Source organism: Spermophilus citellus (genome assembly GCF_964194105.1).
Source record: "Spermophilus citellus genome assembly, chromosome: 16".
In the NCBI taxonomy this organism is placed as follows: domain Eukaryota; kingdom Metazoa; phylum Chordata; class Mammalia; order Rodentia; family Sciuridae; genus Spermophilus; species Spermophilus citellus.
In genome coordinates this window covers 78846223-78866203 of record NC_138196.1, presented here as the reverse complement: position 1 = coordinate 78866203, position 19981 = coordinate 78846223, and the positions used below count along the sequence as shown (strand labels likewise).

The following is a 19981-nucleotide window of genomic DNA, read 5'->3' as shown; positions in this document are numbered from 1 at the left end:
AATGAAATTAGGTCCTAACTTCCTTAAAAAGACTCCAAAAGTGCAAGAAATAAAATTAAGGATCAATAAATGGGATGGATTCAAACTAAAAAGCCTCTCCTCAGCAAAGGAAACAATCATTGAGGTGAAGAGATTTCATCTCACCCCAGTCAGAATGGCAGTTAATCAAGAATACAAGCAATAATAAGTGTTGGAGAGGATTTGGGGGGAAAGGTACACTCATACATTGCTGATGGGACTGCAAATTGGTGCAACCCTTTTGGAAAGCAGTGTGGAGATTCCTCAGAAAACTTGGAATGGGAACCACCATTTTACCCAGCTATCCCTCTCCTTGGTCTATACCTAAGGGCTTAAAATCAGCATACTATAGCGACATAGCCACACCAATGTTTATAGCAAACTGTAGTATATATATACAATGGATTATTACTCAGCATTAAAGGAGAGTAAAATTTGGCATTTGCAGGTAAATGGATGGAGTTGGAGAATATTATTCTAAGTGAAGAAGCCAATCCCAAAAAACTAAAGGCCAAATATTTTCTCTGGTTAGTAGATGCTGATTTGTGATGGGGGTGGGGCATGGGAAGAACGGAGGAACTTTGGATTGGGCAAAGGTGAGGGTGGGGAGGAGTTATGGGGATAGGAAAGATGGTGGAATGAGGTGGACATCATTACCCCTAGGTACATGTATGATTGCACGAATGGTGCACCTCTATACCATGTACAAAAAGAGAATTGAAATGTTGTGCTCCATTTGTGTACAATGAATTGAAATGCATTCAGCTGTCATGTACAACTAAGTAGAACCAATAAAAATAATAATAATAATTTTAAAAAATAGGCACCTTTTTCCACACGGTTTCCAGAAGAATAAGAAGAGAGCAGATATTACTCAGACATAATTACAGTTAATGTTTTGATATAACTATGATTTATTTTTTCCATATTACTGTCTTCTCTTAATTTAAATAAATATTCCCATTATGGACATAGAAAATTTACTTTGCTTTTCAGTGTTCTGTAATGTAATTGAAGAGCCCCTACTTGTAATAAACTCAAGCCTAGCAAGCAAGGCAGAAATACTGTTTAAGTGCTGTAGTATCTGTCAGAAGCAAGGGAATGGACCATTTGATTACTTTTATGTTTCAGGGAGAGAAAATAGAAGACATTCCAAAGGAAGTGCTGATGGACTGTGCCCACCTTGTGAAGGCCAATAGCATTCAAGGTCAGTTTTCCTAAGGTATTTTTTGAATTGGCATTGACTTTCTGTGTCTGAAATAGATTACATCTTAGAGAACATGCAGTTGACTTTGGTTTGCATCAAAGGACTAGTAGGTTATATCTTTATAGTGGGTGGCAGTTTTGCTCTCTGTCAAAGAACTAAAAGTTTATCTCCCTGCCCTTCAAATTTTCACTGTTTCAAGTCAGCTCTTTTCCTTACCTTAAATAGAAAGTAGGACATCTGGATCTGCCTACCCCTAAGATTATTTGTAAAAAGATTGGAAATTTGGTAATGTTGATAGCTAAGCAACAGAGATGTGTCTTTTGGCTTTATTTTTAAGGTGGATATTTGTTTTAATCATTTGTCATTAGATTCTGAAACTAGAATCTCTAAATGAATATTTTCCTACTTTTTCTTTTTTTCCTCCTCCTCTTACATATTTTTTTCCTTTCTCCAAGTCAGTTGATCTTATTATCTCTTCTCTCCAGAGAATCTTAGTTATTCTGGAATGATCCCTGAATATCACTATTTTTACAAAGCTTTTTGTAGCATCTGTTGGGGACAGTTATCCTAAATGTTTTAGGAATGGCCTGGAGTACTGTGCTTGGTACTTGTTTTATTTCTACTATATAAAATTTAATGTAATAGTAAAGACCTCTTGCCGCCCCCCCCCCAAAAAAAAAGATTATTGGGGTAAGGGTTGTAGTTAAGAGGGGGAGCTGGGAGAGGGTGGTTTACTGAGAATGTTTAAGCTAGTTGATAAGATTTTAGGTGTGGGACATATACCTAGATAGGGAATAGGGTAGAGGTAACTTTGGTTTGATATGAAATTGAGTGATGTGGACAGGAATACAGTTTGGGTAAAAGATAAACATGGGGCAGTTGTAGAGCTGGTAAAGGGACCAGGGGATGGCGATTATAGGACAAGAGCTGTGCAACCATCTCCCTTCCCCATCAATGAGTCTATGTTTCTTGAATCTTAACTTGGACAACCTTAATAACAAATTAGCTACTTGGCCAAAGAGGGTAGAATTTCTTCCTTGTGGAGCCACTGATTTCAACTCCATAAATCAACAAATTATAATGAGTTTGAGGACATTCTATTTTTTATGAGAATGGAATTTTCTTAGATTTTCAGTGACTGAAATAAAAATTGAAACAGTCATCACCTTTTTCCCTCTATTCCAACCTTCTTCACAAATTCTTGTCCCTTCCCATGCCCCTGGCTAGCAAATGCACCTTTGTTCAAAAACGTTCTGTGGACTCCGTATTCTTGGTTCATCCTCTTTTTTCTTAGAATCTTTATAGTTTACTAGTTGTAGAGAAAACAAAGGAAGGTAGGGTCATGACACTGAATTACTCTTCTGTCTCCTCCTCAGTCTTCCATGGTGATAGTTCATCTAGCAGAGAAAGAGCCTAAGCCCCAGGACCTCACTTTCATAATTCAGTTCTGCTAGGGAATGAAGAAATGGTCTTTGCTATAAGATCTGCTGAGGACACTCCACTTGTGATACTGTGTAGTTACAATATTTCCTCCCTGGATAATTGCCACGGGAGTGGGGATTAAACTTGTTTGTTACTATAGAATTAACCTGTTCTGAGTTCTAGGTCTAGAACCATAGGTCAGCTCATTCTGTATCACCTGGCAAATCTTACCAGATAAAACTTCCCAAAAGTTAGAAAGTTTTTGCGACTCCCCTTGCCTGTACAATTCAGTCCAGGCTCAAGATGGCATCCAGCCTAGTTGCTGTTTTCCACCCTCCTGCCTTTGCTTTTGTTGTTTCCTCTGCACTCCTTAGACATCTGTCTTCCTCAGTGTCACACCAGCAGATCCCAGCTAAGGTTTAAGACCCCCACTGCAGGTGTAGTAAATAATATAATCATTGATGGAGTATTAGTTACAGGACTGACCCTGTGCTGAAACTTGACAAATTATTTATCAACCTTATTGAGCTTGATGATGTCATTTTTATGTTGCAGGTGAGAGAACTGACCTTACAGAGTAATAAGAAATTTGTCAAAGGTCTCAGAGCTCTGCACTGTAATGAGGCTGACCGACTTGAGTCTTTTGTCAGCCTGGAGCTCTGGGTACCTTTGTGGTGATGCCTATCCCCTCTTCAGCTCTGGGTAGCCTCGGAGTTATTTATGTACTTATCTCCCCCTTTTTAGGGTCTCAGAAGGCAGGTCCATTGTCTGACCCATGTTTGTATCACGTGCCTTGCACATGGAGATTCTTTTTTTTTTTTTAACTTTTTATTTTGAAAGAAATCTTCAAAACTACAGAAAAGTTGCAAGAAAAATACAACCAGAAAACATATCTAGCCTATATGCTCTTCACCTAGATTCACCAGGTTTTAAATTTTGCATATTTATTTGCTTTTTATGTATATCATTCTTGTCATCAACTATTTTTTTTTTTTTTTAATTTTGGTGGTACTGTGGGTTGAAGCCAGGGGCATGCTATTACTGACCTATATTCCCAACTCTTTTAATTTTATTTTAAGATGGAGTCTTGCTAAGTTGCTGAGGCTGGCCTCAAACTTGTGATTCTTTTGTCTCAGCCTCTCAAGTTGCTGGGATTACATGTGTATGCAATTGCACTCAGCTCATCATTAACTTTATAGCTGGGCCATCTGAAGGAAATTTACAGACATTATGACCCTTCAACATGTAACTCTTAAGACCAAGGATATTACCACCTGTGGTGGCGCACTCCTATAATCCCAACAACTCAGGAGGCTGAGGCTGTAGGGTCATGGATTCAAAAGCCAGCCTCAGCAAATAGCAAGGCCCTAAGCAACTCAATGAGACCCTGTCTCTAATAAAATATTTAAAAGGGCTAGAGATGTGGCTCAGTGGTTAAACACCCAGGTTCGATCCTGGTACCAAAAAGAAAGAGGGAGAGAGAGAGAGAGAGGGAAAGAGAGAAAGAAAGCCAGGCCAAGGACATCATCTTAAGTAACTGCATTACAGTGATCATATTCAGGGAATTTAACATGGATAGCATACTGTTATCTGGCAGGGTGTGGTGTGTTGCACGCCTGTAATCCCAGTTACTCAGAAGGCTGAGGCAGGAGGGTTGCAAGTTCAAGGCTGATTGGGCAACTTAATGAGACCCTTCAAAATAAAAAAGGGCTGGGGGTATAGCTAAGTGGTAGGACAGTTGCCTAGCATATGCAAGGCCCTGAATTCAATCCCAGTACTGAAAACAAACAAACAACTGTTTTCTGATATATAGTTCATATATAAGTTTTGTCAGTGGTTCTACTACTGTTCTTTTATCTAGCCTCTTTTAAAAATTCCTGAATCTGGAGGTACCTCTTTTTCTATCAATACTTTGACTTTTTTTTTTTTTTTTTTTTTTTTTTTTTAGAATTTTTAATATTTATTTTTTAGTTCTCGGAGGACACAACATCTTTGTTGGTATGTGGTGCTGAGGATCGAACCCGGGCCGCACACATGCCAGGCGAGCGCGCTACCGCTTGAGCCACATCCCCAGCCCAATACTTTGACTTTTAATGAGTAGAAATGTTCTATAGTTTCCCAGAGTTTAGGTTTGTCTGATGTACCCTCTTGATTAAAATCACAGTATGCATTTTGAACAATTAGAGTTTTGCACATCTCAGTGAGGCAGAACATGATTTCATTTTGCCCCATTTTCAGTGATGTTGACTTTGACCACTTGGTAAGGTGCTCTTCATTAGCTTTCTCCAATGAATCCAGGGATTTAAACAGTAAAGTCAAGTCCACAGCTATCTGATGTGGAAGGATGGTGGAAAGTAGCAGACCAGTGAATCCCCTGTGATTCTCAGAGCTGCTGGGGTAGAGGGCACCCTGTGGTGGAGGTGGTGGTGTTATTTTCAGAGGAGGTTCAGAAAGCTATGGGGACTTTCTCAAAGTGGCACAACTAGTTTGTGGTACTGTCAGGAGAGAGTCCAGGTCTCTGGAATCCCAGGCCATGTCTTTGTATTGCTTCCTAACCTTTACTGACTCAAGGACTCCTTTGAGAATCTGAGGAAACTTACTTGGGTCTTTTTCTCTCAAAAAAAAAAAAAAAAAAACACATGATAAATTTTACTGTCTATTTTAGGAAGTTTTCCAAAGTCCTTGAATCTAATCCATGGACCCTTGTTTAGTAAAAGGAATCTCTTTCCTTTTCTACCTTCTAGAGGCTGCTCATATTCCAAGCCAATATCACTTTTCCCTCTCTGATCACTGCTTTCTCTGATTTGAAGGAATGATGTAACTAGATTGGACCACCCATATAATCCATGATAATCTCCCTATTTTAAGGTTGTTAATCATACAACAAAGTCTATTGCCATTCAAGATTTTAGAGATTAGCATGTGGACATCCTGGGATAGGGATTGGGAAGGGAGAGAGAGAGAGAGAGAGAGAGAGAGAGAGAGAGAGTGTGTGTGTGTGTGTGTGTGTGTGTGTGTGTGTGGAATTTTCTTAGATTTTCAGTGACTGAAATAAAAACTGAAACAGTCATTACCTCATTTTATTTATATATATAATGTATGTATATAAAATATATGGTATACCATGGTAATACTTATGGTTGTGTTTTGTTTAATACCATTTGCCTTTTATGGGTGGTTTTTGTAAAGCATTTTGTGGTTTGAAACAGTGGGAGGCTTGTTGATCCTAAGCCATTTCCTGGGTTGGATAATGGCAGTTTGCAGTGGGTGAGGGGGTACCTTGCTCAGTCTCATCCTGCCTGCGTGTTGAAGATAGTCTCTCTTGGCAGGCTGCAAGATGAACAACGTAAATGTGGTATATACGCCGTGGTCTAACCTGAAGAAAACAGCTGACATGGATGTGGGGCAGATAGGCTTTCACAGGCAGAAGGATGTAAGTGTTTGGCACCACTGCAGGAGGCGCATCCTGACACGGAGTGGATACCCACCTGTACTGTGTGACTCTACTGTTGTTGAGGGCTGAGCATGATACATGTTTCCTAAGGGAGTTAAACTGGGTTGCCAAACCCCTGGAAAGCCTTACCCCTCTTCTGGGAGAAAAGAACAATAATAAAGAGTCAGTACTTTCCCCTTTCTCTCTCTCAGGTAAAAATTATGACGGTGGAGAAAAAAGTGAATGAGATACTGAACCGATTAGAAAAGACCAAATTGGAGCGGTTTCCAGACCTAGCTGCAGAGAAGGAAAGCAGAGACCGGGAAGAAAGAAATGAGAAGAAAGCCCAAATTCAGGAAATGAAAAGGAGAGAAAAAGAAGAAATGAAAAAGAAGAGGGAGATGGATGAACTTAGGTATGTTAGAGATGTCTCATTGATGCTGACCTCAAAGATTGTTTGTTGCTGATTTTGATCATGGAGTAATGGTTAAGAATGATAAATTAGGACTGAGGATATAGCTCAGTTGGTTGAGTACTTGCCTCGCATGCACAAGGCCCTGGGTTCAATCTCTGGCATTACCCAAAAAAAGAAAGAAAGAAAAATTGGTAGATGAAAAATGTATAGCTCAGAACTTTAAATGAGTGAAAGCATATGTATTTACTTGTTGGTCAAATGAATTGTCATTTTATGGAGGTAGGGAGGATATGAGAGTATATGAAATAAAATAACATTTTACTAAGTAATCAATCATAGGTTTTCTTTATAGAGTTTAGTTTGTAAGTTTTTCAAAGAGGAAAAGATGCTATAAGTTTGGTTTTTTTTTTTTTTTTTTTTTGGTGGTGGGGGCTGGTGCTGGGATTGAATCCAGGGCTTCACACATGTCAGCAAGTACTCTTACCACTGAGCTATATCCCAGCCCTAAAAGAAGTACTTAATATTGATTCTGTGCATTTCAAATACAGTTGTCTTGGCTCAAAAGGCCAGCTCTAGAAACTCTGAAAACTGTTTTTTAAAACTTTTTTCTATGTTTTTAAAGTTTAAAGTAACTAATGTGATGAGACTGCTCCAATGGTCTGCATTTTAAACAACAGTTAAAATACACTTTGGCTCTTGAAGTACCAAGGCCATGAGAATACTGACTACATCAGTTTTCTGTTGGTTCTGTAGCAAGGTGCCACATAATTAGTTGCTTAGAGCCATTTACTACTTTATAATCTCATAGGTCAGAAGTCCAGTGAAGTTGTCACTGGGCCAAAGTCAAGGTGTGAAGGGCTATATTCCTTTCTGGATGCTCTAGAGGAAAATTTCCTTCCTCTTCTGCCTTCTAGAGGTTGCCCATATTCCATGGCTTATGGCCCCTTCTTCCATTTTCAAAGCCAATGTCACTTTTCCCTCTCTGACCAGTGCTTTCTCTGGTTTGAAGGAGTGATGCAACTAGATTGGACCACCCATATAATCCATGATAATCTCCCTTTAAGGTTGTTAGTCACACTTACAAAGTCTATTGCCATACAAGGTTTTAGAGATTAGGATGTGGACATTGTAAGATAGGGATTGAGAAGGGAGTAGGGGCACTGAACTCAGGGTGCCCTACCACTGAGTTACATTACCAGTCCTTTATATTTGTTATTTTGAGACAGGGTCTCACTAAGTTGTGTAAGGCCCCACTAAATTGCTCAGGCTGGACTCTAACTTTCTATCCTCTGCCTCAGCCTCCCTACCCTTCTGGGAGACGTCATCCTGCCTATCACACTGAAAATTATATATATATATATATATATATATATATATATATATATATATATATATAAACATATACTTCTATTCCTAAATAGTCCTATCATTTTTCTTAGTTAAGGGAAATCAATCTTGTGACATCTAGTCATAGAACTGGTAGATTTTTCATAGGTATTATTTGTGATAGGTATACCAAAAAAAGAAATAAAAAAATATTGAGAACATATGTTGCCTTTGGGAATGGTATAAATAAGAAATCAGTTATCTTGCCACGTCATTACCTAGTTCGTTGGAGTGTCATGCAATCTTACAAAGGTTATTTGATCAGAGTGTAGTATTACCATCATGTGCCATTGCTCATTAGTTGCATGTGTTCCTGTTGGGGGTTCTGCTAAGAAAGGGTGGTGAGGTTCATTTAAAATAGAATTTTAAAATGGAGAGTTCTGGAAATGTTATCCTGAGTTATAATTTGCTAACATGAGTCAAACTAATGAATAAATTTAAATGTATTATATGGCTTAAAATTGTGAGTCTTCTTTGTGTTGTGAGTAAAAGAAAAATTATCAACACCATCAGTGCAGAGAACATTTGAATTCTGAGTGATGCAGGATTTATAGTAGTTAATTCTTTTTGTTCTTAGTTTGGAATAGGGAAAATTGTGAACATGGCTTTTTGTGCCCTTTAAGGTCTACCATCATTGTATTTAGAGACATGGAAAGAATTGCAAACATTCTTTAAAATTTACCGTCTGCCAAATGCTGTCCTAAAAATGCTTCATTGCATTGTGCCATTTATCAGGTAGATATTTTTGTTAATCTGCATTTTATAGAAGAGGAAACAGTTTATGAAGCAATTGAATAACTTGCTCAAGGTCGCATAGTGAGTTGGTCTCAGTCTGATTTTTCTAACCCCCATAAGTTGTTATAGTCTTTTTTTTCTTTTTGGTACTGGGGATTGAACTCAGGAGCACTGAGCCACATCCCTAGCCCTATTTTGTATTTAGAGACAAGGTCTCACTGAGTTGCTTAACGCTTTGCTTTTGTTGAAGTTGGCTTTGAACTCATGATCCTCCTGCCTCAGCCTCCCAAGCCACTGGTATTGCAGGCATGCACCACCACACCAGGCTCGTTCTTATATTCTTGTGCTCTCTATCTAACTCAGTTTTAAAGTAGTATTTATTCAATGTAAATCAGTTAATTTATAGATGTTATAGTTTGCCTAAAAATACACTCCTTTTTTTTTTTCTTCTTCTTTGAATTAAGGTATATGCTCCTAAAATTTAGGGCATTTAATGATTTTACTAGTTTCAGTAGTTGCAGAAATTTAAACAGAAGAATACATCAACTAAAAACAGTCTTTGTCTCTTCTGGGCTTTCTTTCATGGTATCAACAACATCTAAAATATGTATATGAATTTGAGGAGGTAGATTCTTAGTCATATTGAGTAAAATTCTTGCTTAAAATTTCGTCAGTCCCATTTTTACTTAGTCACTAATCACTTGTATTTTTTAGTAGTCTTTATGGGCCTCAGAAAACCAAAAATAATTGGTGTATTTACTTCTGTTAAACACATACCACACCAACAGCCTCAGTAACGTGCCGCACATGGTGGGGAGCAGGAGTGCTGCAGTGCGGGAGGAATGGGAAGCGACAACATGGGGACCGCTGCTGGGCATGTACAGAGCTGCAGCTTGCAGGCTTTATTCTACAGCTTTGGGGAGTTCCAGCAACGGCCTCTAAGCCTCTGCCTTTCTGGTTTAATACATTTGTAGTGCTAATATCACTTGAATTTCTGTTTTTGTTTTTGTTTTTAAAGAGAGAGGAGAGAGAGAGAGAATTTTTAATATTTCTTAGTTCTCGGCGGACACAATCTTTGTTGGTATGTGGTGCTGAGGATCGAACCCGGGCCGCACGCATGCCAGACGAGCGCGCTACCGCCTGAGCCACATTCCCACATCTATTACTTGTTTTATTTTAATCTTGTATTTTCTTACATTTTCTTTTGTGTGTACCAGATATTTTTTAACCTGAAAATTAAGCCTATCATGTACATCTCATGACCAGAAGAAAGAAATAACAGGGAAACTTAATTAATGGAGAGTGGATAATAGATCAGAGTTTGAAGCAGTCAAAGGGTGGGAACTGTGGCCACCTGAGATAGGCATGTTTAACAGTTGGGAGTCTGGGAGATCATATTTGGAACTCAAGCCTCTAGAGGTTGACGTGAGAGAAATACAGGACCATGTGAATGATAAATCACTGGTAAATACATCAATTTGAACATTGACAAGAACTTGGTTTTCAGGCAGATTACTTCAGTAAGGAGATTAATGTGTGAATAGAGTGTTAGCCCTTTGTCACTATGACTAAAATACCTGATAAGGACAACTTAAAAGACCAAAAGATTATTTTGGGCTCACGGTTTTGGAGGTTCAGTCCAAGGTCAGACAACTCCATTGCTCTGGGCTCAAGAAGAAGCAGAACTTCTTGGTAGAAGTGTGTGGAGAAGAGCTGCTTAGCTGATGGCAACTGGGAAAGAGTCTGCCTAAGAAGCCAAGAACAAAATATCCCTCGGGCACATCCCCAGTGATCTGTTTCTTACTCCAGCCACCCCCTGTCTACCTACAGTTACCACCCAGTAATCCTTCCAGATTATTAATCCAATCAAATGGATTAACCCAACAGGTTACAGCTCTCAGGATTTAATCATTTCTCTTCTGAACGTTCCTACACTGCTACAGGAGCTTTTCAGGGGACACTTTCTATCCAAACCATAACAAGTGGTCTCGGCTAATATGTGACAAAGTAGGAATTCAAACTCTAGTCTGTAATTCTGAAGTCCATTCTATACCATGTTGCCTTTGAGGCAAGGATGAACAGATTGGCAAAGCCAGAGTCAGGGTCAAGTAAAAGAATGAAGAATTAAGTACATTGTAGAGTGAGTAAAAGATTTCATTTGATAGAAATATGTTGTAGGTGATAAGGAGCCTTTATAGGCTTCTAGGATATGGGGGAAAAATAGATTTGTGAAATGAGATCAGTAACAACTTGCAGAAGAGGTAACATTGAGGCTGTTGATTAAGAGTGATTCAGCCTCATGAAGACACTACTGCTCTGCTTTTGCTTCGTTTTGTGAGTCTCATGTGCACTACTGCTGCCTTCTGTGAGCAACACTGTGTGTGCTGCTTCTTCCTGTGAATCATAAGCTCCATCCAAGAAGTGATGTGCATCGCTGCATCCCCTAGTGTGGGACAGTACTTTGCATATACAGTGAGTCAGTATGTTGTGAAGGAACAAATAACCTAGATGAGTGTCCCTAAAACAGTGATTCTTAAAGCTGAGATCAAAACTCTGTTAGCTAGTTAAAAAGGGCTGGGAGGAGTGCTCAAGACCCAGGGAACTCATGTCTGAGTGCAGAGATCCTCTATGGGAGGCAGCAAAGCAAAACCCAGGACCAAAGTCCCAAATCTCTGGAGCAGCAGGAGTAAAAGGGGGTTTGGAGCAAGGGACCATCCCACAGAAGGGCCTTGTTGGCCATGTGACATCATTGAAAGATTTCAAGCAAGCATAGTATTTTAGTCAGCTTTTCTGTACTGTGACTAAAAGACCTGATCAGAACAATTGTAGAGAAGGAAAATTTTATTTGAAGGCTCAGAGTTTCAGAGGTCTCAGTCCATAGACAGCCAGCTCCATTCTTCAGGGATTTAAGTGAGGCAGAACATCATGGGGGAAGAAGAAGCAGAGAGAGACTCCACATACCACAGACAAAATATACATCCCAAAGGCATACCCCCAATGCCCACCTTACCTTCTCCAGCCACACTCTACCTGGCCACCCAGTTAATCCCATCAAAGGATTAATTCACTGAGTGGGTCAAGACTCTCATGACCCAATCACTTCTCCTCTAAACCTTGCATTGCTCACACTTGAGCTTTTAGAGGACACCTCACATCCAAACCATAACAGGTAATATAGTAATTTTTGGTAAGGTCACTTTACTGATCTGATTATACAATGAACCAGAGTGGGTGTGGATAGGCCAGACACAAGCCACTGGCAGAGGTTGGAATCACAGGTGATGGTATCTTGGACTGTGGTGGTGATATGGAAGTGGAGAGGAACATTGGTAAAATGATATGATTGGATTATAGGTTGGGTTGAGGGAAGGGGCTAAGAATGGCTTCTACGTTTTTGGTTTGAAGTGGAGTAGAAAATAATGCCATTCTTGGAGTTAGGAACCAATGGGCAAGAAATTGTTTGGGTAGGTATGCAGACCATGAGTTAGATACAGACTTAAGAATCTGAAGATACCTTTGAGGCACCCAGAAAGATGTCAGAGGGGCATTTGGATTAATGCAGTGGAGCTCAGAGTAAATGTGTGGCCTAGAAAAATGACTTTGTGTGTTACTTTAAGATAGATGTGAAATCTAACCAGCGATTCTTCAGCTGGGTTGTAGATTTCCACACCTGAGCTCCTGGGTATAGGGTATTGATTTAACCCCTTGACTTTGGAAAGCCCATGGTACCATAGACCTAAGCCAATCCCATGCTATTCCCACCTACCGAGCTCTGATGCAACCATCCCTGAGCCTATCCCATAATGCCACAACAACAACTCCAAACCCCTACCTCACAAAAGTTGAACACCCAAACATCTCGGGGCCTCTTCTCCATCTGTGGAGAGATGTGCCTTTATTTGTCAGCTCTGACAAACCAAACTCTTATGTGTATCTCTGCCTGGTCTCCATCTTTCATCTCTCACTTGCCCGTCTCCTGGTTCCTTGCTTTCCATTCACTGAGTATGTTCTGATCTTCACAGTGATTTAAATGCAGCCAGGATTGAGCTGCTCTGCTCTAACCACGTTTTCTTTTAGTTGTGTATCTTTTTCTTTGTGTTTATGCACTTGTTGATCTTGCCTGTTTTGATTATTCATATGGAAGCCATTGAATTCTACAGCATCAACTAATCTCTCTGGATGCCTCCCAGCTTGTTCTCTTTAACCATGTTTTTAACCCGTCCTTCCTTCAGATTTTCAGTTTTCACTGTCTGCAAGTTGTGTTGACTTGTGTCAACACCATCACTTCAGATGAGGTGTGGCGTGTCTCAGATCAAGCACATCTTCTCATTGCTCTCATTTGCAGCATCCTTTTTTAAAATCACCCTTTTTTCAAATCATTCATTCCTCTCCTGTTTCTCTCTCTTGCCGCTGTAGCTGTTACAACAGTAGATCATGCTCTCAGTTTCAGGTAGTAGTAGGCTGGATGTGATGGTAAGAGTGGGAGTTTAGGAGGCAGACCTGGGCTCAAAGCCCATCTTCATCTTTCCTGCCTCTGATTCCGTATAATACTGCTGCCTTATAATGTGGTTGTGGGCTTAGTGCTGATTTATGAAGCACTTAACTTTATTTCCTAATGAAATTTAACTAATTTCCTACGAAAAAAGGATATTTAGTAAATGACAGATACTTATATTGTTAATTGGTCTTCTTGCCTTAACCTCCCCTCCAGCCACTCTGTTTCCTATAGATTCCTTTTTTAAAAACTGGTATTATATATTAACACTTTCCCTGGTGACCTTTTTGTGATAGTGTATTTCTCCTTAAATACTTGTTGAATCTTTTTTTTTTTTTTTTTTTAGAGAGAGTGAGAGACAGTGAGAGAGAGAGAGAGAATTTTAATATTTATTTTTTAGTATTCGGCGGACACAACATCTTTGTATGTGGTGCTGAGGATCAAACCCGGGCCGCACGCATGCCAGACGAGCGCGCTACCGCTTGAGCCACATCCCCAGCCCTACTTGTTGAATCTTTTTATGTCGATCCTATGCTCAATTTCATATATGTCTTCTTGATGATCACGTCATGTTTACTCACACAACTAGGTCAACATAATTGGGCCCCTCTGTCTGGCCTGATTTGCCACTGCTTTATTTCCAGATTCCACTCAAGTCAATTTCAGCTTCGACACATCATTATAAATACCACCTCTTTGCCTTAGCTCATCCCAGTCTCTGGATCTGAAATGCCCTCTCATTCAACCTACCCACTTGTCAGACTTCTGCCTCAACTGTGAAGGGTACCCTGACAGTTCCTTCCCACACTGTGTGTTCTCTCCTTTGTATTCTTGTAGCATTTATAGTCTGGACTTTGGCAGTGAATCACAAATGATCTTGGCCATAGATGAATCTCCCCCTCTAAGGGAAAGGAGTAATGCTATCTACTTCAGAGTGTGGAAGTGAAAACATGAAACAAGTGAGAAAGCTCTTGGTAAACTGAAGTACTGTTCCATCTTATTTATTGTTCATACACTTATCTTTTAATGTTGCAGTCTCGTTGAGGACAAGAATTATATCTAATAACTGTTTTGTTTCGCCTGAAGCCCTTTGGCAGTGCTTGAATATGTGGTAAGTGTTCGTAAAATTCTCATTAGCTCAATAACCTTATTTTAATGTTTTCTTCTAGGAGCTATTCATCACTTATGAAGGTTGAGAACATGTCTTCAAATCAGGTATGTTGAAATTATTTCCACTTATATGTGTCTTAAAATAATTCACTATGGGTTTTTAATAAGATGTTGTAAGTATTTTTTTAGTGTTGCAAATTTCTCATTGTGAGTGGCAACTAGTATGCTCACTTGAGTTGGATTCTATTAATCATTTCCCCTCCTTCCCTATAGACCTTCTCATGTTTTGTTTTTAAATAGGTTACCTCATTAAAAGAGATTGTTATACCTTACCTACTGTGAAGTATAGGTCTACTAGATTATAGGATGTATTAATTAGCTTTCTAGTACTATAACAAAATATTTGAGATAATCAACCTAAACAGTAAAAAGGTTTATTTTGATACACATGTTTTTGGAAGTTTCAGTTCATGATTGGTTGGCACCATTGCTTTTGGGCCTGTGGTGGGGCAACAAGTACTTAATGGTAGAGTGAGTGGTGGAGCAAGCAAAGGGGCCTAGGATTCCAACATCCCTTTCAGGGACACACTCTCGGTGTCCTAGCTTCCTCTCATGAGGTGCTACCTCTTAAATATCCTACTACTTCTCAGCAGCATAACACATGGGTTTTGGGGGGGCATTCCTACTATAGTGCAGGACTTTTGTTTGTTTGTTTGTTTTTTCTCTCTTTTCTATTTGCAGGACTGCAAAAGTGCCTTTATTTATTAATGTTTTCAGTTAATATGATTATAGATTTTATAGTGTAATTGAGTAAATAAAATTATCATCTTAATTAAAAATAAAAGTACTGACCCTCCGATCTTTCATTGTAGCCCAAGTTACAAAAAATGGTGACCCAGAGCATAATACTAAAAGGATCCTCTTTTTTTTTTTTTTTTAAGAGAGAGTGAGAGAGGAGAGAGAGAGAGAATGAGAGAGAGAATTTTTTAAATATTTATTATTTTTTAGTTCTCGGCGGACACAACGTCTTTGTTGGTATGTGGTGCTGAGGATCGAACCCGGGCCGCACGCATGCCAGGCGAGCGCGCTACCGCCTGAGCCACATCCCCAGCCCCTAAAAGGATCCTCTTAACATCCACATCTAATTATTTTATTGGAACTTCATCAGACCTTGTTCTTGAGGACTGTCTTCCTCAAAATTTGGGTTAAAGTGTCCAGAGAGATAGCATAATTTATGCTATCTGAACAGTTACTGAACAGTCTTTGCAGAAAATGAAACCAGCTAGTTGTATTTTGGATATTCTGGGTATTATAATATAATTTTTTAAAAAAACATGCTTTAGATCTATGTCATCCAATACAGTCGCCTCTAATGTCATATGTTATTTAAATTTAAATGGATTAAAATTAAATTAAAACTTGAGGTCCTTAAGTCATACCAGCCCCATATGCTAGAGGCTACCAAGTCAGCACAGACAGAACTTCTCCATTGTTGCAGAAAGTTTTGCTCAGCAGCTGTCCTTTCCTTAAAGGCAAACTAGTGAGACCCCGGATTTAGTGCATGAATTGGAATGGATAGGATTTTAGGTATTGTTTATGTCTAATATTCTTTCAGGCATGTATAAAAGCAACATCCTTAGCCCCACCTCTTTGAAGAACTAAATTTATGAGTCTCCTTTGAATCTGAGATGTATCTTTATAGTTTATTCCTGAACAATTCCAGCATAGCATTGTATAATTCAGCAGAACACTGAAGAGAGAGACTGCTATTTACTAGTTGGATAAACCTGACAAAGTTATTTAACCTATCTAAAGGAGTTTTCCTTATCAGTTAAATGGAGAAATTAACTCATGGGGTTCTAAAATTTAAACAAGGATATGTGTGTGAAAATCTTTCTGGACTTAATTTCTGCATAAGTAGTCATTATTAGTTCTTACCTATTTGGTTCTCAGTTGTTCTTTGCCTACAGAGTGTCCATATCAAAAGATGAGATATATTTAGTCCCTTCTGGAAGCTATTTCTTCAAACTTGGAACAATTTAACAGTCTTTAACATCTTCCAAATCTAATTTTGTACTAAGTTAAATATAATACTCTAATCTTTGCTGTGGTATTATTACTTAGAAGTTTTCTGTTAGTTAGAGGCTACTTTCTACCAAAAATATGACCCTGGCATTATGTTATGATCTTAGACATTTTATTCCCATCATCATGGATTTTAAATTTGGATATTGTGGTGGAGTTGAGAAATACACACACACACACACACACGTGTCTCTTACAATCTGTGGGACATTGATTCTAAGGCCTCCACAGATACCAGAATCTACAGTTGCTTAGGTCCCTCTGTGACAACAAGTATTTTCATATCGAACACACATCTTCCCAAGTAATTTAATTTCTCATACCTAATGCAATGTAAATTCTGTGTAAATAGTTACTACACTGCATTGTTGAGGGAACTTGCCATCCTCTTGCCTCAGCCTCCTGAGTCATGGGGATTATAGGCATGTGCCACTGTGTCCAGCTGAGAAACCTATTTGTTGTGTTTATTTATTCAGGGTAAAAGGAATCTAAAATGGAAAAGTTATCCAAATAAAGTCTTAGATCTCAGGTATATGTTTAAAATTGATATGATCCCAGACATGGGCTCTTGGACACATGGGACCTCCTGCCGACCCAACTCCGGCCTCGCAGAGGGAGTAGTGCACTTTCATTGTCCTTGGCCCAGATTCCCTTGTTGAGCTATTCATCCTTAGTGGCTGAGTTGGAAAGTTGAAGCCTGAAAATGTAGGATGATTCTTTCAGACAAACTGCTGCTATTTCTGTGATCTGAGGCACTTTTACTGTGGCTTGGGTTTCTTGTGCTAATGGAAGAAAAAAGCACATAAAGAACCACTGAATGAAACTGAAAATAATGCCAGAGTGCATCAAAACCATTGTTTTCCACCTGTGTCTCATATTTCCCTACTATCTCTAGCAAAGGCTGTCAGAGAGAAAAAAGGCTGTGGAAGCCTCAGTCCTGTCCCTGTCTCAAGCAATCCTGGTGTCGAGCAACAAAGAGACAGAAGATGAAACAAATACAGTGCCCAGGTGGTTCACACAGCCAAGCCAGTGTACAGGCGCAGGCTGTGAGACCTGGCAGTCAAGGAGTGGAGCCCCACCTCTGTGCGCGGCCTTCAGCATTTGTCTACACCACACAAGAAAATCTATCCCTTTATTGTATAAGCCATCACATAAGATTTTTCTTAATAACTTGCAAGCCTACTAACTTGGTACCTAACCTATATTTGGCTTCCTACAGATTTTTCTTATGAAAAAAAAAGAAGAAATCAAAGCTATTTTTGAAAGTCACATATCTGACAATCTTGAGGCTCAAAACACTGGAATTTAGGCCACAACTATTTTGCATAGTGGCAGCATTGTTGGCATAACAGTATTGAAGCATGTTTATTTGCTATATTTGTTGAAGGATTAAGCCTGATTTCTTTTTTTAAAGTTTATTATGTATATTTAAGATATACGTGAGATGTTATGGAATATGTATAGATGCTAAAAATCCTATAATGAAGCAAATTAATATATCCATCATCTCATAGTTATCCATTTTCTAAAATATGAGATTCATGCTAAGTGAGTAGATTTTAGCTTAGATTATTTTTACACTCATTCCACCCTGTACTAGGTCAGATGGACCTTCATACTTTGGAAATCATGGTAGCTTGTTGCTGTGAATCAGTCATTGCAGTGACACTTTAGCAAATATGCCTGCTAATGTAGATGTTTCAGAGAACTGATAAAGATGCACAAGAAGTAACGAGTAAATTTAGTTATTTTACCTTTTATTTTTATACCCTGAGATTGATTAGAGAAGGAGGCTTGTCAGTTAAGATTATAATTGTAAATTTTAAATGTTGAGTTGTTTATTTTTGAGGATTTTATGGTTTCACTTTTTTGTTTTTCTTGTAGGATGGCAATGATTCAGATGAGTTCATGTGAAAGGAGAAAAGGATTCTGAAAGCTGTGAATGCAGAGAATTTTGCGGACCTTGTGATTTCATCTATGTTCTAAATTATAAACAACAACCAAAATTCTGCCTTCATTCTACACAGATATTATTAATTTTGGATTTAAAAAAAAATCCCTTTTTTTGCTGACAAAAAAAGAACAGATATATATATATATATATATATATATATATATATATATATATATATATATATATATAAATAAATAAAATAGTTGAACTTGAAGACAGCATATATAACTTTAGGAAAACAAAAATATTTTTGCCAGAACACGTCTCAGAACCTTGCGAGAGCTGACTGCCCTTGTTCTTGAGATAGACTTTAGAGTAAACCAACTCTGAAAAGTATTTTTGTGGCTGTGGTTCATCCCTGAAAACAGATGTCTTGAAATGCTTTTCATAGCCTAAAATACCTTCACTTCTGTTAAGAAGAATGTGTTGGTGGGCAATTCAGGCCAAGATTCTCCCACTCCCAATTTCCTGATTAGAAAAGCAGAGGTTTGAAGGTGATAGTGATATTTCAAAAGATTGCTGGCTTCAACATTCTCATTTCCGCATGTCGTCAGTCTGTTAGTGTAGTGGTCCTCAGCTTGTCCCAGCTCCTTTGTCCTCCTCCCTTTTTTGAAGTGAGGGCCTTCATCTTCATAGCATCATATTGAAAGAAATAGTTGGTCTAAATCAGGTTTTGCCTTGTGCACCTTGCCTGAGCACCAAGTAATCCAAGCTACAGGTGCGACAACTTCTAGGCTCCATTTCTCCATGCTGAGGGAGACCAGAGGGTGCTCTGTGAACTGAGTGGGAGATACAGGTTACCTGATTTTTGTCTTGAAATTCAAGATGAAGCAAAAATACACATTGAATTATCAAGCATTTTCCTAGCCAGCCAAGTAATTTATGTCCTTACCTTGAAATAATAATTATTTTTGAGTTTTAACCTTTGAGATTGGATCTCTCAGTTACAGGCTCCTAACTTAGGTAACATTACTACTCAGCTGAAACACTCGCTACCCATTGTGATTCTGACCAGAAGATACATTTTTATTGCCACGTGTAAGGCAACCCCTGAAGGGAGTGACAAGACAAAACAGTGAAAGAGCCTGCAGGACCCCCGCTTGAAGATTGTAACACCCAGAACCCTGCCTGGTGCTGTTATTCTAACTCGTCAAAAGTGACTTTCAGCAAACCTTGTAGCTGCCTAGCACTTTGGAAGTGTGGGTAAAACCAGAAGACATTTTCTTTTATTCTAAGTTGGTGTATGGGCTTGATCTGGAAAATTCCTGAGGCATAACTCATTGGCCAAATTTTGAGGGATATGAAAATACCAGAGGTCAGTGTGTGGGCATGTGTGTCTAATGTTTTAGACTGGAGTTCTGTGATTAAAAAATTATAATAAAGTATTGTTTTTATTTTTAATCTGGAAGGACTTGCTTGTTATAAAATCAGCATGTTGATTTTGAGGTTGATTTTCTGTAAAAACAAAACAAAAAACCATTTATTAAGTGTATCAGGCAAGAACTCTACCACTTAAGCTGCAGCCCTGGCTCGTCAGGCTGATTCTGGCAAGTCTGTAAGGGTATCCTCCTCCATGGGTAAATGTCTGTGGCTCCCAGCTGCTGGTGGGTCAGAAGAGATGGCCTTTCTCAGTCAGACACTCTGGTTTGAGTGCACTGGTGGCTATGCTCCACCATCCTCAGGCCTCTGGCTGGTCACAACAGCACTCTGAACATGGCCTC

General features: G+C 38.9%; 1 protein-coding gene across 6 annotated transcripts in view; it reads left to right on the top strand.

The window, feature by feature from the left end:
* Nucleotides 1–19661, top strand: part of CCDC25 (coiled-coil domain containing 25) — a 41761-nt gene extending 22100 nt beyond the window's left edge. For 5 of the 6 annotated variants that reach the window (XM_081269277.1, XM_081269276.1, XM_081269281.1 and 2 more), the window contains 5 exons: nt 1150–1225; nt 5977–6080; nt 6293–6495; nt 14281–14326; nt 18191–19661. In XM_081269277.1, the coding sequence (XP_081125403.1) occupies nt 1150–1225; nt 5977–6080; nt 6293–6495; nt 14281–14326; nt 18191–18220 (459 nt within the window). In that variant the 3' untranslated portion in view covers nt 18221–19661. Of the gene's footprint in view, nt 1–1149; nt 1226–5976; nt 6081–6292; nt 6496–14280; nt 14327–18190 lie in introns of those variants that run through there. The other variant, XM_081269279.1, reaches the window with a different exon arrangement.
* Nucleotides 19662–19981: the final 320 nt, after the last annotated feature.